The 24446-nt window shown below is 58.7% G+C and overlaps 1 protein-coding gene across 1 annotated transcript in view; it reads right to left on the reverse strand.

Moving 5' to 3' along the window:
* Positions 1 to 1036: 1036 nt before the first annotated feature.
* Positions 1037 to 24446, reverse strand: part of ZSWIM6 (zinc finger SWIM-type containing 6) — a 67110-nt gene continuing 43700 nt past the window's right edge. The window contains exons 5-14 of the mRNA XM_038765712.1: positions 20240 to 20419; positions 17239 to 17418; positions 16949 to 17095; positions 16177 to 16323; positions 14814 to 15080; positions 12272 to 12407; positions 11556 to 11713; positions 11280 to 11443; positions 10815 to 10896; positions 1037 to 1934 (exon numbers count right to left, since the gene is read on the reverse strand). Of these exons, the coding sequence (XP_038621640.1) occupies positions 1072 to 1934; positions 10815 to 10896; positions 11280 to 11443; positions 11556 to 11713; positions 12272 to 12407; positions 14814 to 15080; positions 16177 to 16323; positions 16949 to 17095; positions 17239 to 17418; positions 20240 to 20419 (2324 nt within the window). The 3' untranslated portion in view covers positions 1037 to 1071. The remainder of the gene's footprint in view (positions 1935 to 10814; positions 10897 to 11279; positions 11444 to 11555; positions 11714 to 12271; positions 12408 to 14813; positions 15081 to 16176; positions 16324 to 16948; positions 17096 to 17238; positions 17419 to 20239; positions 20420 to 24446) is intronic.

The following is a 24446-nucleotide window of genomic DNA, read 5'->3' on the forward strand; positions in this document are numbered from 1 at the left end:
GGCCGGGGCGGGGATGGGGACGCGGACGCGGCCGGCCGGGGCGGAGCCGGGCGCGGAGTCGGTCATCCCTTCTCACCCGCCTCCTCGCTTTCAAACCAAGCTCCCGCAGCTTCAAGTATTTTGCATTACATAGAATATTCTTTATAAATTAGTTAATGTTATACTTTTCAATATTCCTCAGACATAGACTATAATATATATATACAGTACAATAAATGCTCTCATTCTTCTTTTAGTTTTTGGATAAATCCCTGAGAATGTATGTTGACAGTCGCTCCGTTCCCGCGCGCACGAGCGCGTGCCCCGTGCCCGCGCGCCCGCCAAGCGTGCCCACCCCGGCCCCGGCCCCCCCCGGGGCGCGGACCCCCGCCCAACGGCGGCGGAGCTCCCCCGGGGGTTGGGGGAGGCGGGGGGCCGGGGCCGGGCCCCGACCCGGTGGATTTCCCCATTGGTGGCGTCGAGCCGCTGAAATGCAAAGAGGAGTTACAGAGGAGTAAAGCTGGGTCCGCTCGAGGTACTTGTCGTCACAGGCTGGAGGAGGAGGGGGAGGGGGTGGTGGAGGAGGAGGAAGAGGAGGACGAGGAGGAGGAGGAGGAGGAAGAGGAGGAGGAACCGCCACCACCGCCGCCGCCGTTCCGTTGGCTCTCCAAAGCCACTGCCGTGTGCTCTGGAGACTCTGGACGTGTACAGAAGACAGGAGAGGGGAGGGGGGGCTTTGCCACTTGACAACATAGACTCAGTGTAAACCAAACTTTTTTTTTTTAACCTCTCTCTCCCTCTCCCTCTCTCTCTCACACACACACACACACGAAACAGAAAAGAGGGAAAAGAATGGAAAACACACAAACTTCCACAACACGACAATTTAGTTTGCAAACTCAATAGAACTATACATATAATACCGGTGTGGCGCTGTTGTTTTTTTTTTAAGTTAAAAAGGATACAAAGGCAGGCTCAAGTAAAAACAAACCTCCCCCCGCCCCCCCCACCCGCCCCTCGTCCGCTCGGCCCCCTCCCCCCCCCCCCCCCGCCGCGCCCACCCCCGGCCCCCGCGGGGCGGGGGGGGGGCGGTCAGCCAAACCGCTCCCGGACCAGCATCATCAGTTTCTTTTTGCCCTTGTAGATCTGCTTCAGGTTGTCGATGAACTGCGTGAACTGGATGTGTCCGTCGTGGGCCATGAGGAAGGTCTCCCGGGCCTTGCTCAGGAACTCGATGAACTCGCTGTAGTGGCGGGGGCTGATGTGCGTGAGGCGCGAGTGCGTGGTGTTGATGTAGGCGCCGATGGTGGCGTCCAGCAGCTGGCGGAGGGGGGCCTTGTCCAGGGACATGAGCTTCCCCGAGTTCCTGCGCCCGTGCAGGCCCACCAGGCCGGGCGTGGTGAGCGTGCAGCGGCGCAGGATGTCCGACAGGACCGTGGCGCACTTGACGCTCTTGACCACCAGCGGGATGACGGCGGCCAGCTCGTTCTTGCCCAGCGAGTGGCTGAGGGCGCAGGCCCACAGCACGTCGTTGATGGCCGGGTGCGTGTCCTGGTTGTAGCTGAGGTTGAGGTGCGCCATGGCCAGCGTGGCCAGCTTGTAGGCCCTCATCGGGTAGCCGCGGTGCTCCATGTAGCGCGCGATGGTGAAGAGCTGCGTGTAGCTCATGCCGGCCGTGGCCGCGTCCAGCACGATCTGGTAGGCCGTCTCGAAGGCGATGTGGTCCTTCTCGCACAGGGTCAGGGCCGACAGGGCGCAGTTCTGCGGGTCCTTCATGGCGCACTGCAGGGCCAGCGTCCGGGCGCTGCCGGCCAGCTTCTCCTGCTGGTGGGCGTCCAGGTGCAGGCGCACGATGGTGCCGTTCGACATGACCGTCGTGGCCACGATGCTCGTCGCCTCGGTGGGCGTGAACAGCGTGAACCAGCTCTGCATGATGCTGTCCAGGGCGTAAACACCTAGGAGAGAGCCCGGCAGGGCCGTCAGCAGGGGCCGGGGGCGTCGCGCCTCCCCCAGCCGCAGCCCAGTTGGCCGGCCGGGACCCCGCCGGCCGGCTCTCGCCGCCGCCGCCGCCGCCACGGGGACATCGCCCGGCCCTGCCTCGCGCTCTGACGGGGGCCCGGCTGAGCCCCCGGGGCACCGACACGGCCGCCCGGCGCCGGCTCGGTTCCCAGTCTGTGGCCGCTGAGGATGCGTCTGGTTCGGGAACGGCCTCAGCGCCCCGAACGGAGTCATCATCATCATCATCATCGATCGTATTTATTGAGCGCTTACTATGTGCAGAGCACCGTACTAAGCACTTGGGAAGTACAAATTGGCAACATATAGAGACAGTCCCTACCCAACCGGGGGGTCACAGTCTAAAAGGTGGAGACGGAGAACAAAACCAAACATACTAACAAAATAAAATCAATAGAATAGATATGTACAAGTAAAATAAATAGAGTAATAAATATGTACAAACATATCTACATAGATACAGGTGCTGTGGGGAAGGGAAGGAGGTAAGATGGGGGGGATGGAGAGGGGGACGAGGGGGAGAGGAAGGAAGGGGCTCAGTCGGGGAAGGCCTGAGTAAGGCGAGTCCTTACTCGCCGGCCCTCCGGGACTGATCCCTGGGCGGGAAACCGAGGCAAAGGAGGCGAAGGCTCCCCCCGTTGCCCCCCGCATCGGCACCCCAGGCCCGGCGCACCGGGAAATGGGGGGCGTGTGGGTCGGGGCTGTCCACCCTCAGCTGGCGGCTCCCAGGCCCCCGTCCGGAGGTGGCCCACGGGGCTTGCCCCTCAGCCACCATCCAGCCTGCGCTGCATCCAGTGGTACTCGCCCCCTCCCTGTGAGGATGGCAGGGATCTTCCCCATTTCCCAGAGAGGCACACTGAGGTAGCCCAGGATCAGGATCAGCCAGCGCTTAGAACAGTGCTTTGCATGTAGTAAGCGCTTAATAAATGCCATCATTATTATTATTATTATTATCAGGGAGGTGGCCACACCTGCTCCGCCTCCAATCGGTGGTATTTTTTGAGCACTTACTGTGCGTAGACCGCTGCGGTCAGCGCTTGGGAGTCACAACAGAGAAGGGGCAGGCAAAACCCCCACCCACAAGGTGCTTACAGAGTAGAGGGGACTGCAGCACTGCCAACTCTGCCTCCGGCCCTTGAGAATTTACAGGTTGTCCAGGCAGGGCTTCATTCTGGTGACTCTTTTTGATCTATTCCTGGGTTTGTCCGTCTCTGCCTCTCCAAGCCCATCAAGGTTTACTAGGTTCCTTGAGTGTAAGAGAGACCCGATCCCGCCCACGGGAAGCACCCAGTCGAGGGGGAAGGCTGGCACTAAAACAATTTACAACTAGGCAGAGGGGCTCATGACGTGATGTGTATAAAAGTGGGCCCAAAGGTCCATATCTTTATTCTCTCCACTCGGCAGATTCCTCCGCCCTCGCAAGTATTTCAGTCTCCGCCTCTCCATTCAGGGCAGGGGTCATGCCTACTAAATCTTCTGTACCCTCCCAAAGCGCTCAGTATAGTGCTCCGCGTAGAACAGGAGCACAATAAAAATCTATAGACTGATATGATTTAATTGATTAGTTGGACAATCAGTCTGTCCGGGGAGAAGAGAAATTAACAGCCCAAAAATCCAGCCTCTTAGCCGGATCAAGTAAGATGTGGAAAGGGTTTCGGAGATGAGGAGAACTGCGGTACAAGGATGCGAAGGGACCAGAGTTGGGAGTCGGAAGGAAGGGTGGGTGCCAGGGGTCGTTACAGGGAAGAGTTGGGAACAAAGCACGGTGAGAAGGTGGGCTGAAGACAGTGGGAGGAGACCACAGAGCTAGGTCGGTAAGTGGGGTGAGCTGATGATGATGGAGAGGGTGAATGTCTGCGGTGGTCCGGGATGAACGGGTAGCTATCGGAGGCCTCTGGAGGGTGGAGAAACAGGCGTGGGACGCTGTTTTAGAAAGATGACCTAGGCAGCAGCCTAGGGTGGACGGGTGATGGAGGGGACGGGCGGGCCGGAGGCGGGGAGACTGAGGCTGAACCGGCAGTCTGGGTGGACCTGTGGATCGGCCCAGTGGCCATCCGGGCAGAAGCCAGCTGGGAAAAGCTCTGTGAGGGACACAAAGCCTGAACGCGACAGTTCGAAGGGAGGAATCCGAGGACGTGAGCTTTGGGGATGGGGAGGGGGCTAGACTTGGTTGTCAGTGGTGGCGGAAAGCTCAGGGGGACGACAGGACTTGGGCATCACCTGCTGAGTGCCAGGTGGCAGCGGGACAGCCATGAAGCAGCGTCCCGGGGGCGGGAGGAAATGTCACATAAGCGCACAAAGGTGTGGTAACTGAAATCACGGTAGGGGATGAGCTCCCTGTTATAACGTAACCTCCCTATGGACGGGGATGGGGTCCCATATGATGGACTGCACGGCACAGTATGTGGCATCCAACGGGTGAGACCGCCTGACCGAGGCCGGGACAGCCGGGGAGGTGGGTTTTCTCCATGGTCCTGCCTTGGGCGTCTGCTGCGGGAGCCCGGGCGCAGAAAAAAGAAACTGAAAGGAGCGCTCGTCTCCTTCCTTCCCTGTCTGCTGAGCCGGGCCCGGTGGGGGCCCCCAGCAGGAGGGGGATTACCTCCGGCCCACCGAAACCCTCTGGAGCCCAGCCCCGGGCCCAAGTCCGCCGTGAGCCGACTGGGTCAGGGCCTTTCCGTCTCTGCCACCGGCCCGGTCTCCCCTACTGGGCTTCCTACTGGCTGGACGCCGCTTCCTTTCTCTTGCCAGTCCTGCTGCTTCCCTCCTTTGTCCCTGCCATCCATTAGGGCAGAACCCCACGCCTCCCCTCCACCCCAGCTCTGGTCACCTCAGACACCACACCATCTCTAACTGCAACCTTCGACCCACAGATCCAGGCTCTGAGCCCACTCCTCTGAGCCCTAGCGTCTCCATTCCCATCCCACCTTTCTCCACTCCTGCCCCTCCCCGGGCAGAAGTCACTCCATCACCTTGCCTCCTCCTACCTCACCTCGCTACTCTCCTACTACAACCTAGCCCGCGCACTTCACTCCTCTGATTTTAACCTTCTCGCTGCACTTTGATCTCACCCATCTCGCCGCCGACCTCTCACCCACGTCCTGCCCCTGGCCTGGAACAGACAATTACCTTCCCCTCCCTTCAAAGCCTTATTGAAGGCACATTTCCTCCAAGAAGGCTTTCCTCTTAGCCCACTTCCTTCTGTGTCACCTTGACTTGCTCCCTTTATTCATCCCCTTCCCAGCCCCATAGCACTTAGGTACATATCCCTAATTTATTTATTTCTATTAATGTCAGTCTCCCCCTCTTGACTGTAAGCTCGTTGTGGGCAGGGAATGTTTCTGTTATACTGTTACACTGTACTCTCCCAAGCACTCAGTACAGTGCTCTGAACAGGTTAAGCATTCAATAAATATGATTGACTGACTGACACAAACGCAGGCCTGCGTCTCAACAAATAAAGCAGTGTGGCCTAGTAGAGACCGCAATGGCCTGGGAGTCAGAAAGACCTGGGTTCTAATCCCGGCTCCGCAACCTGTCTGCTGTGTGACCCTGGGCAAATCACTTCACCCTGTGGCCCTCAGTTGCCTCATCTGTAAAATGGGAATTAAAGCTGTGAGGCCCATGTGGAACAGGGATTGGGTCCAACCTGATCAGCTTGTATCTACCCCAGCGCTTAGTACGATGCTTGGCACGTAATAAACACTACATACCAAAAAAATCCCACCCCAAAACAACCAACAAAATCAAGCCTCTGCCCTCCCCAACCCGCCTGACTGACTTGGCTCTCCTCGCACGGCCCACCCGCAGGGCCTGCCACTTCGGTTCCCCGCCCGGGGCTGCAGAAGGAAATTTGGGCCTGGCCTGGCTTCTGCCCTAGGCTTGTCTGCTCCCCTCCTCATCTCTTCTTCCCTCCTCAAATCCCATGCCCAAGATCCCCATCCCCTCTGCCAAACTTTGAACTCTCTCTTGGCAACCCCTGGCGTTCCCACTGCTTCCCTCCCTCCCTCCCTCGCCCTCGATGGCTCCACCCATCATTTGGTTGGCAAAATAGAAAGTATCATGGCATTTTTAAGGTGCTTGTTAGGTGCTTACTCTATTCCAGGCATTATGCTGAGCACTGGGGTAGATGCAAGATAATTTGGCTAGATACAGTCCCTGTCCCACATAGGGCTCATAGTCTTACTCTCCACAGATGAGTTAACGGGCACAGAGAAGTTAAGTGACTTGCCCATGGCCACACAGCAGAAAAGTCCTCTGACTCCCGGGTGGCCCGTGTTCTTTTCAAAAGGCCACGCTGCTTCTTTCTCAAGTCCCCCCACTCCGCTATCCTACCTGATCTTGAAATCCATCGATCCCCTCCTGGCACCTGTGCTGCTGACCATTTCCCCCTTCTCTCCAAAAAGCCCTCGCTCCCAGCCTTCTCCCCTCCTGCCTAAAAGAGGCCCCGCGTCAATCCCCTGGGCCGCCCCCTGGGCTTCGGCCCCAGTTCTCCTGCTCCCGGCCCAGGGTTGTTGACCCCCATCCTCCACGCTGCCTTCAACTTCCTCTGGAACACCCCTCTTCTGGACCCACCGGGACCACACTGTTCGCTAAGGTCACCGACAGCCTCTTTCCAGCCAGATCTGCCGGGCGCTACTCTGTCCTGCTTCTCCTTGACCTCTGAGCGGCTTCTGACAAGGGGGACGCCCCCACCCCGCCTCCCCCGACCTCCTCCCCGAAACCCTTGCAGGCCCCAGTTGTACTAACCCAGTTCTCCTCCACCCTCTCCGACTGCTCCTCCTCTGCCTCTCCCCACTTCACTGCCGGGGGCCGGCGAGGTCCTGTCCTAGGCCCTTTCTCTTCTCATTCTCCCCATGCCCGTTGAGGGGGCACGTCTGCTCCCAGGGTGGCGGCAACTCCCAACCCTAATTCTCCAGCCCCGATCCCGCCTGTCCACTCGGCTGACCCACCGGCTCCTCACATCTTGCCATCTTCTGCCAAATCCATCGCATCTCGCTATTCACTCTCCACCGATAAAACCAACATCCTCAGCATCAAACTGGACTCTTGCTGTCCCTCAACTCATTCAATCTTCTGCCGAAGCGTGGCGGTTCTTTTACTCATTCATTCATTCATTCAACCGTATTTATTGAGCGCTTACTGTGTGCAGAGTACTGTTCTAAGCGCTTGGAAAGTACAATTCAGCAATAAAGAGAGATAATCCCTGCCCACACCGGGTTTAGTCTAGAAGGGGGGGAGACAGACATCAAAACAAGTAAATAGGCATCAATACAAGTAGAGTTATAGATATGTACCGGTCAAAACAAGTAAAAATACAGAATGCTTGGGAGGGTACAACACAACAGCGTTGGTAGACACGTCCTCTGCCCACAGCGAGCTCATAGTCTAAAGGGCCTAGTGGAAAGAGTGCAGGCCCGGGCGTCTGAGGACCTGAGTTCTCGTCCCAGTCCCGCCACCTGCCTACTGTATCACCTGAGACAGGTTGCTGGACCTCTCTGGGCCTCAGGGTCAAATAAGGATGAGCATTTTGTTCCCTCCTGGACCGTGAGCCCTATGAGAGATGGGGGTTGTGTCCGATCCACTTATCCTGTGTCCACACTTAAACAAAAACCTAATTATTACATCAGACACCTCCCAGATCCATCCCTTCCTCTCCACCTACACTCGGGTCCCAGCTCTGGTTCTAGGCCTTGGCTCCTCACTGGTCTCTCTGCCTCCAATCTGTACTTCACTCAACCAAAAGTATTTACTGGGTGCCTGGTCTGGAGTCTCCCACCTCTGTGCCCTTGGACTGGAACGCCCTCCCTTTTCACTCATGCAATGGTATTTATTGAGCACTGACTGCGTGCAGAGCACTGTACTAAGCGTTTAAGAGGGTAAAAAAAAATAGAAACAGTGCAGCCTAGGGGAAAGAGTAAGGACCTGGGTTTCGGAGGGCCTGAGTTTTAATCCTGACACTGCCACCTGCCTACCGGTATCCTATGGCAACTCACTTAAACTCTCTGCGTCTGTTACCTCACTTGTAAAATGGGGTTGAAATGCTTGTTCTCCCTCCCCATTGGACTGTGAGCTCCATGTGGGGCAGTGACTGCGTCCAATCTGATTACCTTGTATTTGCTTCAGCGCTTAGTACAGTGCCCGGCACACATTAAGCGCTTCACAGGTACCACCGTTTTTAAAACTGAGACACACGACCCCCGCTCACAAGAAGCTTACGGTTTAAGAGGGGGAGACTGCCATTTCCCCTCTCTAATTTATTTTAATACTTGAGTATTAGGATATATCCATAAGTGTTGCAGAGTTGGGAGCGGGTTGAATATCAAGTACTTAAGGGGTACAGATTTGAGTGCATACGTGACGCAGAAGAGAGAGGGAGGGAGGGAGTAGAGTAAAAGAGGGCTCTTGGAGATGAGATTTTAGGAGGGCTTTGACGAAGGGGAGAGAGGTGGACCGTCAGATATGAACTGGGGGAGGGAGTTTCGGGAGTTCTGTTCTTCGCCTACACCCACTCCCTTGGAGAACTCATTTGCTCCCACAGCTTCAACTACCACCTCCATATGGATGATTCCCAAATCTACCTCTCCAAGCCCTGATCTCTCTTCTCTGCAGTCTCGCATTTCCTCCTGCCTTCAGGGCATCTCTAGAGGAATGTCCCGCCATCACTTCAAACTGAACATGACCAAGACAGAACTCCTCTTCTTCCCACCCAAATCCCCTACGCCCCACTGACTTTCCCATCTCTACAGACAACACCACCACCATCCTCCCCATCTCGCAAGCCTATAATCTTGACATTACCCTGACCAATTGATCTCATTCAACCCAAATATACAATCTGTCACCAAATCCTGTCAGTTCTACCTTTGCCTCATGGCTAAAATTCGCCCTTTCCTCTCCACCCAAACTGCTTCCACACGGATCCAAGCCCTTATCCTATCCCGTCGTGCTTACTGCTTCTGCCTTCTGTCTCTCCCCACTCCAATCCTTGCTTCACTCAGTAAGCGCTCAATAAATACGACTGACTGAATGAATGAATGCTGCCTGGACCATTTCTCACGGAACCATTCAGCACATGCCTCCCCACTCCTCAAGAACCTTCGGCGGTTGCCCATCCACCTCTGTTATCAAACAGAAAGCCCTTACCGACGCCTTCAGGGCACTCACTCACTCACTCAGCTCATCCCCTCGTACCTTACCTTCCTGATTTCCTATTATAACCGACTCCGCACCCTTTGCTCCTCTATCGCCGAACGACTCACTGTATCTCGACCTTATCTATCTTGCGGCTAACCCCTCGCCCACATCCTCCCTCTGGCCTAGAACTCCCTCCCCCGTCCTATCTGACAGATCACTGCTCTCCCCACCTTCAAAGTGTAATTAAAATCCCATCTCCTCCAAGAGGCCTTCCCCGACTGCTCACATTCCCCCTATTCCCACTCTCCTCTGCGTTGCCCATGCACTGGATCTGTACCCTTTAAAGCGTTTTACATTCGCCCCACCCTCAGCCCCACGACGTGCATGTAAATATCCACAGTTCAATGTCTGTCTTCCCCTCTGGACTGTAAGCTCCTGGTGGGCGGGGAATGTGTCTACCACCTCTGTTGTACTGCACTCTCCGAAGCGATCAGTACAGTGTTCAGCACACAGCAAGCACTCAAATACTATTTGATTTGATACTATTTGACACTACTAATATTTATTTTACTTGTACATATCTATTCTATTTATTTTATTTTGTTAGTATGTTTGGTTTTGTTCTCTGTCTCCCCCTTTTAGACCGTGAGCCCATTGTTGGGTAGGGACTGTCTCTATATGTTGCCAAGCGCTTAGTACAGTGCTCTGCACACAGTAAGCACTCAATAAATACGATTGATTGATTGATTGATTGAAATACCACTGACTGATTGATTCTGGGCAAGAGGAAGAATGCGGGAAAGGGGTCAGTGGTGAAACAGAAGAGACCTAGATACAGTGAGTAGTTTGGTGTTGGAGGACTGGAGCCTGTTGGATGAGTTGTAGGAGATCAGTGACACAATTTAGGAGGGGGAAAGTCTACTGAGTGCCTTTAGGCCAACAGTAAGGAGCTTCGGTTGAATGTGGAGGTGGATGGGCCGCCACTGGAGGTTTTTGAGAAGTGAGGAGATGTGGACTGAATGGTTTTTTAAGAAAAACGCTCCAGGAAGAAGAGTGAAGTATGGACAGGAGGAGGCAGAGGCTGGAGGCAAGGAGGTCAGCGAGGAGTCTGATGCTGATTCCCACCCAACGCTCGACAGACCACAGCTCTCCCTGCGACTCAAGTCCTCCTGCAAGGCCCCTTCCTTCCCCTCACCCCCAAGTCAGGGAAACCCATTCACCATGGTGCCTGAATCCCCCATGTTTCCTGTTGTCCAAGTAATGATTTCCTCTTGATTTCTCTTTTTGTAGATGTGCTTATGTCCGTCTCCCTGGGCAGAGTGTAAGCTCCTTCTGGCCAGCGTCGGTGTCACTTGCTAGTATGGAGTCTGGGGCCTCACGCGCGCTCAGGCAACGCAGCTATTTGCTACTATTAATCAATCAGTGGTATTTATCGACTACTTACTATGTGCAGAGCACTGTACTAAGCGCTTGGGAGAGTACAGGCAAGGCTGGCGCGGCAGCAGCAGCCCCCGAAACCTAGCCCGCCCACCCTCCCTGCAGCAGACGGGAGCCCCGACACCCGGGGACTCCAGAACGAAGCCCAGGTTGCCGGAGATGATCTGCTGGCCTCCAGGTCCCCACCTGTCTCGGCGCGGGACTCGAGGCGGACGGAGAGCCGAGTTCCCGGGAAGGCGCCTGCTTACCTACTTCTGTTGCACACGTCACCAACCACCTCACCATCTCCCGGCGACGCCAATTCAGAGTGGACAGGGTCATCCGCATCACCTGTAGAACGGCCCCCGAGCCCGTGGTGAGGGGTTGATTCGGCAGGCCAGGGACCCGCCTCCTCGCAGCCTCTCCTCTCCCAGGGGTGGAAGGCCATCCCCGGGGAGAAGCCCCCGGGGCTTCCCTTTCGCCTGCACAACTCAGCTGGAGCCGAGGGTTTCTATGGAAACCGGCAGGCGCCATGGGAACGGGGCAGGGGGGCCGAGAGGCTCAGGGTGGTTCTGTCACCGCGGCCGCCATCCCTAGCGTGCCTCGGGAGAGGAGGCCGTGCCGCGCTGGGACTAACTAGCGTGGACACGGCCTCCGGAATCCCGGGCCGGGGCGGCCGGCGGCCGGTGAACGGGGACACGCTGGCTGGGGCCGCCGCTGCCGCCGCGCAGTACCTGAAGGCCCAGCTCCAGGGACACTTTGAGCAGCGTGATGTCGGGCAAGCTGTCCATGAGAGTGGCGATCTTAAAGGCGTCCTGGGCCAGCTTGAAGATGTGTGCTGACGAGTGGATGTTCTTCTGGATGGATTCCAGAACGGTCTCCAGTCTCCGAACGTCGCCTGCGGTGCAGAAGGAGGCCCCAGTCACCGTGGGGGGTTGGGGGGCCCCGGGTGCCCCGAGGCGCTCATGCAGATGGATCCTGCCCGCTCGGCCGGGCCGGAGGGTGCGTACCTTTGGCCGCGGTGAGCATGGTGGACGCCAGCTCACACTGCTGCGACTCGATGTGGCTGAGGGTGAACCAGCGCGGGTAGCGGTTGGGGACGACAGAGGCGAGGTGGTGGGGACGGGCCAGGTCCGCGGTCGGTGCGGTCGATTCCAGCACGAGCAACCTGTGGACAACGCGCAGCTCTCACCCGCCGCACTCCCGGATGGCCGGCTCCGGGCACCACCCGCTGACCCTGCTCCTTTGCCGAGCAGCCTGCTGCTGCCCCTCTCCCCCTCAAGAAGGGAGAGTGTGGCCCGACAGCCCCCATTACTGAAGCTGAGGCCCCGGCAGAAGCGTGGCGTGGGGACATTGCTTCTCAAACTGCCAGGCTCCGGCTTCCGGTACCCCCCAGCCCCGCTCCCAGTGCCATGCCCACCCAAACTCCTGCCTGTCTAGGGCACTGGCGTAGTGTCTCTGGGAGAGACTGCCCACGGACCGGGTCTGGATAGTGTCACCGTCGGCCCGCGGACACCCCCACTGTGCTTGGGGGACGCGGAGGCGAGTTTCACCGAGCCACACTGACCCATCCATCAGACGTACATCTATTCTTCCCCCCTTTTCGGAAAAACTGAACTACCCAGAAGTGAGAAGCTACTTGGTAATCTGCAACATCATTCCCAGGAAACGGGGGTAGACGGGTGGGCCGCCCCTTCCCTCCCCCTTCCCAGCCCCCAGCACGTACCGCATCGCCCTCAGCGCGGTTGTGTACGCCAGCTCGGCATCGTGAGGTAGGAGGGAGGCGAAGAGATACTTGGCAAATGTGTGCATCGGTACGCTCTCTCGATGGACGATTTCTCCCAGTCCACTGTAGGGCCCGGCTGGGGGAAGAATGTGCATGTACGCACACACACATACGCGCGCGCGCGCACACACACACACACACACACACACACACACACACACACACACACACACACACAGAGTGCAGGGTGAACAGATGGCTTCTCTTATCACGGCCCAGGAAGTTCCTCTCGCCATCAAATTCCTCCTCCTCAGTGGGCAAGGCTGTGGAAACATCCCCCAGCAGCCCCGTCCCTGAACCTTGTGGCCTCCGCTGGGTGGGTCTGGATGCCCTCCAGCAGCCCCTCTTCTACGCATCCTGACTCCATCTCTGCCTCCCCAGGAAGAACCAGCCCAGTGAGGCCCGAGAGCAGGGAGAGCAGGGAACCCAGTTTCCACCTGGCCCAGACGTCCTCACAAGAGGCCACGGAGCAAGGGTCCAGGCGGGGACTCTGGCCAGGCAAAGAACCAAGCCAGCCGAGAGAGATAAGGAGGGAGGGAGAGAAAAGAGGGAAGGAGGCAGGCAGGAAGCTGGCCAAACACACTGTGGACTCCCCCTGGCCCACAGAGGCTAAGCGGCCTAGATTCCTGTCCGGGCTGCCGCCTCTCAGGTATCGCGAGGAAGACGATCGATCCGATGTGGGGATGGCCCAACCCACCCTAGGTCGTCAGCCCCTGTGCTGAGCAGAGAGCGGGGATGGCTGCAGGGGGAAGCCCAACTCCCACTGGACCCGTGGCTGCCGGCTGGTCCCTCGGGGAAACGTTTGGCGGGGGCAAGGTAGCGGTGGTTCCTCACTCTCACTGTGGCCCACCCCCACTTGGTACCCGCTTCCTTGCCATGACCCTCTCCCCCTTCCCGGCACGCCCTGGGGCACAGGAAGTGTTAAAACCTCCAACTCGGCCCCTTTTTTTTTTCCCGAAGCAGGGCCGGTTCCTTGATCTGTACTCTGGGTGACCCAAGGATCCCTCCGCCCCTGCGCTCAGTCGCAGCTTCCTGCTTCTCCGCTCACTCCCACCCGTCCCCCTGGCTTGTCCGTGAGCTGCCCGCCTCCCGCTCTAGGCAGACTTGGCCGGGACCCCCACCCACCGGACCCTCGCTCGCAACACCGTTGGCCAGAGAATAACGGAAAGGTACCGCCCCCCAAACTTCCCGGGTAGCTGTCGCCACCGCCACCACAGTGGGTCAGATTGGCCCTCTTCCGTTCCTCGCCTAGGGCATCGGGGCCCAAGGTGGCGGCAACTGCCGCTGTCATCATCATCAAAGGTATTTATTGAGCACTGACTGGGTGCAGAGCACTGAACTAAGCGAGTGCAACAGAACAATATACCAGACACATTCCCTGTCCACAACAAGCTTCCAGTCTAGCTGTGAATAGCCAGGCCCTGCTACACCAATCCAGCTCTCGGCCCCGGGCTCCCCGTCTCGGCCACACCAACTCCCGACAGCTCCAGCGGTCACACAGCTATTTACGTCTCGCCCCCCGCCCCAGGTGGGAGAGAAGCAGCGTGGCCTAGTGGATACGGCCCTTGTCTGGGAGTCGGAAGGACCTGGGTCCTAATCCCGGCTCTGCCGCTTGTCTGCTCGGTGACCTTGGGCAAGTCACTTCACTTCTCCGGGCCTCAGTTACCTCATCTGAAAATAGGGATTAAGACTGTGAGCCCCAGGTGGGACAGGGACTGTGTCCAATCCCATTACCTTATATCTACCCCAGCGCTTGGAGTGCCTGGCCCATAGTAAGCGCTTAACAGATACCACAATTACTATTAGTGGAAGGAGAACAGGTCTAAATCCTAATCCTGGCTCAGTCACTCGCTTGCTGTGCTTACCTTGGGCAAGTCACTTAACTTTCTCTGGGCCTCAGTTTCCTCATCTGTAAAAGGGGGAATTAAATACCTGTTCTCCTTCCTAGACTATGAGTCCCGGGTGGGACAGGGACCGTGTCCACCCTATCTTGTGCCTCAGTAGAGCGTCTGGCACATAATTGGTATCGACCGAAATTACTATTACTCGTCAGGTGCGGTCAGTTTTGAAAACTGTCTCTATGCCCTGAGAGTGAAAGCGCCTCATGGGCACGAAACATGTCTAGGACTCCTGCTCAGTCGGTGGTATTTACTGAGTACTTACTCTGTGTGGAGCTCTGTATTGAGCACCAGGGAGAGTACAGGACAGTACCCGGTAGAAGTGTGTTTTAGTAAGCGTCTGCGCAAAGCACTACAGACTCAGTCCCCGCGGGCACGAGCTTACAACTCGCTCTACACTCCCAAGTAGCCACACGCCTGGCCCTGGGGGCACTCGGCACCCATAAGGGGTGTGTCCCCCGCCACCAGCCCCGAGGTCGCTCGGCACCCAGAGGGGAGGTCGTCCTCACACTCTGCCACCCGCCCGGGTGTGTGGTCCCCAACCACCGGCCCCAGGGCGGAGCCTCCACCACGCCCGGCCGTACCTTGGAGGAGGAAGACGGCCTGCTTGCGGAAGATCTTGACGAGCGTGTCGTCCAGGGGGATCTCCTGGAGCCTGGAGATGAGGTGTTCTTCGTGGCGGCAGGCCTTCTCCTGCGTGTACAGCCCGTCCGGCATGAGGCGTTGCTGCCCCAGCCCGATGAGCGCCACCTCCACCGCCAGACTCAGGTACGACTCGCCCTCGGCCAGGAACTGCGGCGGGGCGGCCGGCGGGTGCTGCGGGTCCGGGGGCTTGGCCGGCCCCGTGCCCTCTGCGCCGAGACAAGGACGGGACGGGGATGACGGGCCGCGCCTACCCCGGCCCCGTGCCCTCTGCGCCCAGACGAGGACGGGACGGGGCTGATGGGCCGCACCCATCCCGGCCCACCCCCGCGCCCCCCGGCAACGGTGCCCACGCGGGGAGGGAAATGGGCCAGAAACCACGAGGCCCGGTCCCAGAGGGGTTTCGTGCGTCCTAACGGTGGGGGTGGCACGCCAGTGAGAGCCCGGAGCTCCGCTCTCAGTCTGGCCCCTGACCTGACCTCCCGCTAGGCCACTTAGGCAGGTAGGACCCTTGGCCCTCCATTTCCTCATGCCTGGAATTGGGCGGGGTGGGGAGGGAGGGGTCCCGACATTGAATCCACCCCAGTGCTCAGCAATCACAGCGGGACTCGACTGTAATGACCCCGGAAATAGTCCCTTGCTTGGGTCCAGGGAAATGCTACCAAGCAGCGGCAGTGACTGCTGGGCGACAACGGGCAAGCCCACGGCCCAGCCCTTGGCCCTGCCCTCTGCCTGGCCCACGGCCCCGCTTGCCCATTTCCCCCAAACGTCCGCCCGCATGTGTGGATGCACACTCACACACCCACGCACACAAAAACGCTCACACCCTCGCACACCCGACCTCTGAGCTGGGCCAGGGAGAGAGGGGGAGAAAGCAGCCAGCTTGGGAAGGGCCGGGGCCTCTGAGAATAAACTCCTCTATCTGAAGGCTGTGTTAGCAGGGCCTCCGTCTGCCTGATACCCTGGTCTGTGGGCGCAGGCGCCCACTTGAGCGACACCACCCCGCCCGGGGGCGAGGGCAATGTAGGCTGGTTTTCAGAAGAAAAAGAAACCAGTCTGGCTTTCACTGATGTGATTCTTCCCTCACTAAGAGTCTACACGGGCACCTCTTAGCAGGGCTCGGCGGGGCCACAGAGTCTATCCTGAATTTTTGAGATCTCCCTTGTGAACGATGCGGGAAGCGATGCCAGCCGCCGGCTTCGTAGCGAACCGGGGAGGCCGGGAAGCGGACGCACAAAGCCCAGGGGCACGCATACACACGCGCGCACCCGCAGTCCCCGCACCACGGCCAGCCCGACGCCGTACCGGCCAAGTCGGAGCCACCGGCGCAGCTGTGGTCCTCCCCCCTGCAGGCTTCCATGAGGCTGCCGAAGAGGGTGCCGATGGGGTCCAGCGGGTGGCCGACCCAGCCCTCCAGATTGCTGATGGACGTGACCCCTCTGTGCAGGAGCTCTGCGTCCGCCACGGCCCCGGGGAAGGAAGCACACGCGGGCACCCGCCGTCAGTCGAGCGGCCGGACGGTGGGGAGAGCGACCGGCCTGCCTGGCCCCGGGTTCCCCAACGCCCCGGCGGACGGACGTGGGAGCGGGCTTGCGTGGCCCGGCACGGCACTGCCGGCCCCCGCCAGCGTGGAAGGAATCCAGGATGCCGCCCGACCACGTCAACCCGCTAGAGTTTAGAGAAATCCACGGTGGCGCTGCCTGCTAACAGTGCGCTTCTGGGTCGGCCAACTCCCGAGAGCAACTTGGGCTCCCCGTCCCCCTCGGATGACCAGGTCGAGCTCCCAGTTGGATCCTCTCCCTCGGCTCTCTGCCCCTGGAACCCCTGGTAAACTAAGGCAGACGGCACCCTGCCCCCACCCAGCTGCAAAAACGTCCAAGTGAGAACCGGGGCCCATGTCGGGCCACCTCCCCTGGGGCCCCGAGGCCCCCGACGACGAAAACGGCCCCCTGGCTGGCCCGAGCCCCCAGGCCCCAGATCCACCTCATCCCCGCTGGACCCGAGAAGCGGGGCACCACCCGACCGACGTCGCCCACCCCGTCCTCCCAGGACCGAGCCGGCCAGGGGACCCGCGCACCTTTCTTCTGAGCCCGGAACGTCTCCAGCTGCTTCTGCTGCTGCTGCCTCAGCGTGTTGACGATGGCGATGGCCAGCCGCAGGGCCTCCCGCGGGGACCCGTGGGACCGCAGGGCGTCCACCCGCGCGCAGGCCGTCGGGACGTGCTCTGCGGACGCCGAACGGCGGGGAGCGGCGTCAGGCGGCCCCGCTGCCGAGGGAGACCCCACCGGGCCGTCGCCGGGCTCCTCGGGATCCCTCGGCCCGGCCCGGCCCCTCCGCGCTCGCGCGTCCGCCCGCCCGCCCGCTCACCGTGCCAGAGGGGCCAGCCGTGCGCGTCGAAGAGGGAGCCGTCGGCGTCGGCACGGTAGCGGTAGCCGGCGTACAGGTCGCCGCCGATGATGTGCTGCAGGTGGCTGTCCCGCCAATGCAGGGTGCAGGCCTCGATGGCCCGGGTGAACACGGTCCGGTGGGGCCTGTTGTTCGGCGAATCTGTCATTGCCACAATTCAGAGGGCGGCGTGAACATCTCATCAGCCGGGCCCCGGGCCTCCGTCCCCAGCTCCCTCCCCGGCCCCGCGACGCCACGTCGGCCCCGGAGCCTGGCCGGAGCCTCCTGGGCCTCGGGCGCTTGCTTCCTCTCGGCAGTGTGGGGCTCCCGGTTTTCCTTTAACGATCCTGTGCGGTTTTGCTCCGGGGGGAGAGGAGGCCCCGGGGCACGGGCCCGGCCGCAAGGGCGCAGAGGCGGGCGGCCCAGGGCGCGCCGCAAAGCCACACAGCATGGTTAACGAGCCCCCGGCACCGGACTTACCTGCCCCCACGGGCCGGCTCCGGCTCCGGCTCCAGGGCAGAGACTCACGACCGGTGTGATGCCCCCGGCAGAGCCCGGGCCGCCGGGCACCGCGAGCGGGCAGGAGCACACCATCTGGGGAGGAGCAAAGTGCCAAGTCCTACGGAAGACAAACGTTGGGGGAACGATGGGCCGGCTCCCGCCTGCTCCTGGCTCCTGGTAACTGGGCGCCAGCTCACAAGGCTCCAGGGCCTCGTGGCGGTGCCTCTCGTGCCCCTTGACTTTGCTCTCCAGCCTTCTACTGCGCCGTCCTGCACGCCTCTCTGCCTCTCTCTCCACTCCTCGAAAAGCCCCCAGGGGCCGGCCATCCATCCATCCATCCATCCATCCACCCATCCATCCTCTCCACCTCCAGCGCGCTGCCTCTACAACTCGCCTTCAGCTCTCTCCCTCCTACCCGCTTCTCCGCTGCCACCAGGCCGTGGTCTTCACTGCTCTCGGGCCGACCTCGAGCTCATCCCTTCCCGGCTCCGGCCCGGCACAGCCCACCGGGTGAGTCGCTGCTCCCTCCGTCTTTCTAAGCTCTCCTGAGATCCTCTCTCCTCTGAGAGGCTCGTTGTGGGCAGGGAACGTGTCTACCAACTCTGCCATATTGAGCTCCTGAGCCCTTGGTACACTACTCTGCACACAGAAAGCGCATCACAAATACCTACGATTGATCGACTGATCGATTGAGGCCTTCCCTGCCACACAGCCCCCTTCGGTGCCGTCTGCAGTCCTGCGCCAACTGCGCACTTGTGGCCCACCGGTCACCCTTCCCTTCTTCCTCCTGGCGGCAGTTTTCTCTGAAGCCCGTCTGCCCTGCTGTACTAGAAGCTCCTCGAGGGCAAGTATCGGGTCCGTCACCTCTGTCGGACTCTTCCGCACGCTCAGCACAGTGCCCCGCACACAGTGGGCACTCAGTCATTACTACTAATCGATCCATCTAAACGAAACTTGCTAGTTCTCCATCTGGAGAAGTCCGTAGATAGGTTAAGAACACTTGCTCCTGAGCACGGACAGCTGCTGGGAGAACCACAGCCCACCCGGTCCAGAACTCTGCCGGCCAGCAGCAGGCGGAAACTTGGAGGAACCGGGTGCTGGTTGACCTCCTGGTTACACAAAGATCATCGACACCTCTGACCCTCTCCTCTCCATCTCTGACAGTCCCTCCGGTGGCCCAAACATGGACCATTCGATACCCGTCTCCTCTCCATCTCTTACTGACCCTCTAGTGACGTACACATGAACCATCCTAAGCCTGATTATCACCTCTCCATCTCCAACTGTCCCTCCGGTGACCCAAAGATGGACCACCAGACATCCGACCGTCCCCCTCTCCATCTCTGACTGTCCCTCCGGTGACCCAGCAGGGATCCTGCGGCAGGAGCCCCTCCTGGATGTTAATCCACAACCTCATCCATTCGCCTCCTGAACCTCCTGATGTTCCTGGCTGCCCGGCGTTCAGTGGGAAGTGCCCCTCGTGCCAGGGGAAGACAAGTTTCCTTCCAGTGTAATCCAGCTCCGCCTTCCAGCCTCAACGGGGCACGTGGGAGATGGTGATTTCACTCTCGGAAGAGACAAGTTTTCAGTTCTAAGAAACCAGGGCAAAGAACTTGAAGGGACGCAGACCACTGGTCCCCAGGTGCCCTAAAGGAGGCAATGGTGGACGAATGAGCTGATTCCAGTGCGGGTGGCTGGCGTGGCTTCACGAGTGCCGTCCTGTCCCTGTCCACCAGATGCCTGCTGGGGCAGGGGGCGTAGCGGCCGAAGCTGTGGGTGCGGGGTGGGGGTGGAGGGAGGGCACGGCAAGCACCCGGTGGCGAAGGGCCCACAGAGGTCTCTTCCATGTGGAATCCAAAGTGTCATGACGGCCGAAGGGTCAGCAGCCAAGGGCCGCTACTAGGCTGAAGCCACGCACATCAGCGGGCATGTGGGCTCTGCCGCCCGCATCGGTCAGCGGTTTTTCCAGTTTCCCGTCGGGCCCGTCCGTCTCATGGAATGACCCGGGTGATTCTTCCAACAGAAACCTTCACTGCCAAAGGCACGTGCCCAGAAGGCAGAGGCAGGACCAGGACCCACGCGGCCTAATCCCCGGCGCTGGGCCCCAGGGCGGCGCTTGACGTTCAACGGTCACCTCTCGCTCAGTCGGTGGATGGACAACCATGAGATGCCAATAAGTTGCATGTGGGAGGGCCAGTCGCTCGGCGGCTCCTCGGGTCGTACCGATCCCCCCTGCCCCCGGCACCGGTCAGGGGCAGATCCAACGGGACAGACGTGGCCCAGAATCACCAGCCTCTGCCTCGGAGAGGCCAAGCCAGTGGAAAGCTCGGAAGGCACGATGAGAGCGGGGGCTGATCCCGGCTGCCCCAAGCCACCACCACGGAAGCCCCCAACCTTGGGGCTACGCAGGAGGGCACCCGCATGAGAGGGGAGCACAGGAAGGACAGGGGTTCCCGCTTCCCAAGGGTCTCCCCAGGCTCACCTTGGTAGGCGTGGGCCCCCTGAGGCAGAGCATTGGTCAGATTGGGCAGTTCATTTCCATGGTTTCCGTCCTCCCAGGGACACACGTCCACGCTGTTCCACTGTTTCAGCTGTCGGAGCCAACTGGCCTTCTGCTCCAGCTTGCAGTGGGGGTTCAGGACTATGCACATCCACAGGGCCCCTGGCGCAAAGACACACATGAGCACACGGGAGAAGCGTGGGCCCTGGGTGGGACCCACACCACCCACACCATCCTCTCCCTCCCCTCCCTCGCTTGGGGGGGTGCAGAACGGGGGGCGGATTTCCAACGGTTTCCATACTCATTGGAAAAATGTCCACAACCAGCAATCGCTGACCCTGTGAAACTGAACCAGATGCCAGCCGTAGCCTTGTCCGATCGCTCTGTGCCAAGCATTGTGCTGAGCGCTGGTGCACAGGCAACACACAGAGACCAGACAGGGTCCCTGGCCTGCTTGGGACTCAGGGTTTAGGAGACCAGCAAAGCACAGATCCCGGAAGGTCTCAATCCGCCTACGCCTCCAGACCGAGAGGAGATGTCCCGGAGGAAGGGCCACCTCCCTGGGCTGCCTCCTGACCACGGAGAAGCGTTCCGAGGGCAGATGACGCCTCTGCCCGCCTCATGGAGCCAAGACCGATCAGGTCGAGGGACGGACCTGCCCTCGTAGACCACGTCGGTCATCCTTTCCCCCCCATCATCAATCCGTGGTATTTATTGAGCGCTTACTGTGTGCAGAGCACTGTGCTGAGCGCTTGGGAGAGTATGATACAGCAGACTTGGTTGACATGTTCCCTGCCCATGAGGAGCTTTCAGTCCAAAGGGAGAGACAGATGTTTAAACAAATTACGGATATGCACGTAGGTGCTGTGGTGGTGAACGTCGGGTGCTTAAAGGAATCCGTGAATAGGCGATGGAGAAGGGAGAGGGGTCAGGGGAAATGAGGGCATAATTTGGGAAGGCCTCTTGGGGAGGAATGTGATTTCAGGTAGGTTTTGAAAGTGAAGAGTGTGGTGGTCTGTCAGATATGAAGGGGGAGAGGGCTTCGGTCCAGAGGTTAGTGATGAAACAGGTGAGATTGAGGTACAGTGGGTAGGCTTTTGGCTTTAGGGGAATGAAAAGTGAGGACTGAGTTGTAGCAAAAAATCAGCAGAAGGGTGAGCCGACTGAATACTTTAAAGATGATGGTAAGGAGTTTCTGCTTGATGTAGAGATGGATGGGCAACCACTGGAGGTTCTGGAGGAGTAGAGAGATGTTGTATCTACCCCAGTGCTTAGAACAGTGCTCGGCACGTAGTAAGCGCCTAACAAATACCAACATTATTATCATTATTATTATTATGGGGACTGAGTGGTTTGGTAGAAAAATGAGCTGGGCAGCTGAGTAAAGTATGGACCGGAGTGGGGAGAAACAGGAGGCAGAGAGGTCAGCAAGGACGGTGATGCAGTAGTTCAGCAAGGATATGATAAGCGCTTGGATCAGCATAGTGGTTTGGATGGAAAGGAGAGGGCAGATTTTATTCATTCATTCATTCAATCAGATTTATTGAGCGCTACTGTGTGCAGAGCACTGTACTAAGCGCTTGGGAGAGTACAATACAACAATAAAGTGGCATTCCCTGCCCACAATGAGCTTACAGTCTAGAGGGGAAAATCTAGATGACAAGATTCAAACCCACGCGAGCAGAGCGTGATAGATTTGCAGTCCAACTCCTTAACCACTCGTCCACCCCCATCACAATATTTAGTAATGTTTTAGCAATGTCGTGAAGGCTGAACTGACATAACTTGGTGACAGATCGGAGACATTCGCTGAATGACAGAGTCAAGGATGATGCCATGGCTAAGGGGCTTGTTGGAGATAGGGAGGGCGGTGATTCTGTTTACAGTAACGGGAAAGATAGGGAGTGGACAGGGTTTGGATGGGAAGGTGAGGAGCTCCTTTTTGGACGTGCGACTTAGTCTGAGGTGTTGGCAGGTCACCTGAAAGCAGGAGAAAACAGGAGACTATAGAGAGAGAGAGGTCGTGGCTGGAGAGGTAGATTTGGGAATTATCCATGGAGATAATTGAAGCCGTGGGAGCAAATGAGTTCTCTGAGGGAGTGGGTGTACAAGGAGAATAGAAGAGGGCTCAAAATCGAGTTTTGAGGGGACCCAGAATTAGGCGGTGGGAGGAGCCTGAAAAAGAGACCGAAAGAGCAGTCGGAGAGATATGAGGAGAACCAGGAAAGGACAGTGGTGGTGAAGCCAAGGTTAAGTAATTAATCGATCAATCAATCCCGACTCTGATTCCTGATATCCTGGTAGGTAATCTTTTAATCCAGGTGGCACTTGCCAGCCTCTCCTGCCCGTCCCATCCCACTAGAACCCCCTGGGTGTGGTGGAGATCTGCTCAGAAGGGGTGGGAAATGAAAGTTAGCTCCTCTCTGAGGCTGTTCGAAAAGCGGCCCCGCTGAACAGACGATGCAGGAAGTGGTGGGGGGGTGCCAGGAGGGAATCACGTCCCCGGAAGCCCAGAATTCTGTCCCCACTGGTGCCCATCATGCTGTCCCATTCAGCTTGGCTCCGGGGCCCAGAGGAGGGTGGCAAAGACACCACATGCCCTCTCACTCGTTCTCGCTCTTCTTTCCCAAACCGTGGTCCCTGTCTGAGCCCGGCCTCGGCTGTTCAATCAGCGTATTTACTGATAGCTTATGATGGGCAGGCTACTGCACTACGCACTTGGGAGATTAAAATCTAACGAATTTGGAAGACACCTTCCCCTCTAGATTCTAAGTTCGTTGTGGGCAGGGGCTGTGTACCAACTGCGTTGTACTGTACTCTCCCAAGCGCTTAGAATAGTGTTCCGAACACGGGAAGCACTCAATAAACACCACTGGTGGTGTTGCTGCTGCTAGCTGCTGAGGGAGCTTCTGGTCTCGAGGGGATGCAATGGGGAGGCTTGGAGAGTGAATGAGGCTGGCGGAGGCCGAGAACGTGCTTCCCCCGGTGGGTGCCGGGTGCCCACCGACCCCCAGGGTCCCAGCAGGACCCCCCAATCGGTCTCCTGCTATCTCAGTCGACGTCGGAGGGTGCCCAAGCATGGCCCGCACGTGTGCCCGCCCAGACCGAGAAGGTTTGCGTTTCCTCACAGGGCGGGGTGGCCACTCCAGGGGCCTCGAGCTGGCCGAGCCCCAGAGAAATCCCTTCTGGGGCTGTGAATCTATCCGGGAAAAGCAAACCTCACCTCTCCCCACAGCTCTTCCTGCTGAGGCATACCAAAGAACCTGCTTTGGGGGCACCGGGCTTCTGGGAGAAAAAACTAATTCGCTCTTCCTCTAATCCACCCTATTCCTGAATTAACTGTTGACCAATCGATGCCAATCAGTACGCCGAACTGACAGTTCTGTAGTTCCTCCAGTGGACTGGCCACTGCCAGATCTCCCCTGCAGCCTGAACATGTGGGGAATCCCTGCTCTTTGGGGCGAGGGAGGTGAAGCAAAAGAAAAGAGGTGGAGGGAATGTGTCTGGGTCTGTTGGGGAGTGGGGACAGATAATAATAATAATAATAATAATAATAATGTTGGTATTTGTTAAGCGCTTACTATGTGCAAAGCACTGTTCTAAGCGCTGGGGTAGATACAAGGTAATCAGGTTGTCCCACGAGGGGCTCACAGTCTTCATCCCCATTTTACACATGAGGGAACTGAGGCCCAGAGAAGTGAAGTGACTTGCCTAAAGTCACACAGCTGACAGGTGGCGGAGCGGGGATTTGAACCCACGACCTCTGACTCCAAAGCCCCTGCTCTTTCCACTGAGCCACGCTGCTTCCCCATGACAGATGACAGGCTGGGCTCTGAGAAGAAGAGGACGGGGAGGAGGAGGGGAAGCAGAAGGGACAGAAGGGGACTGTGGGGCAAGGCTGCACTGGACAATGAAGGACAAATCTGGAGAGAGGTAGGAGGAGGACTGAGAGGCCCCTCCAGGGTCGGGGTGACTGGCCACAAGCAGACAGAAAGCTCACCCGTGGCCACATTCGGCCACGCTTCCCATAGGACCCTGATCAGGTCGGGGAGGGGAGGGGGAAAGGGAGGGAAAGCCACACAAATCCCACCTGTGCAAAGGAGGAAACCCGCCTGGGGGGCAGAACACTTCCGCCCTGCCATTCGAACGCTTTAAGTCAGTTCACTAGGGAATGAGGGCCCTGGAAGCA

This window comes from Tachyglossus aculeatus, chromosome 23 (assembly GCF_015852505.1).
Source record: "Tachyglossus aculeatus isolate mTacAcu1 chromosome 23, mTacAcu1.pri, whole genome shotgun sequence".
NCBI classification, from domain to species: domain Eukaryota; kingdom Metazoa; phylum Chordata; class Mammalia; order Monotremata; family Tachyglossidae; genus Tachyglossus; species Tachyglossus aculeatus.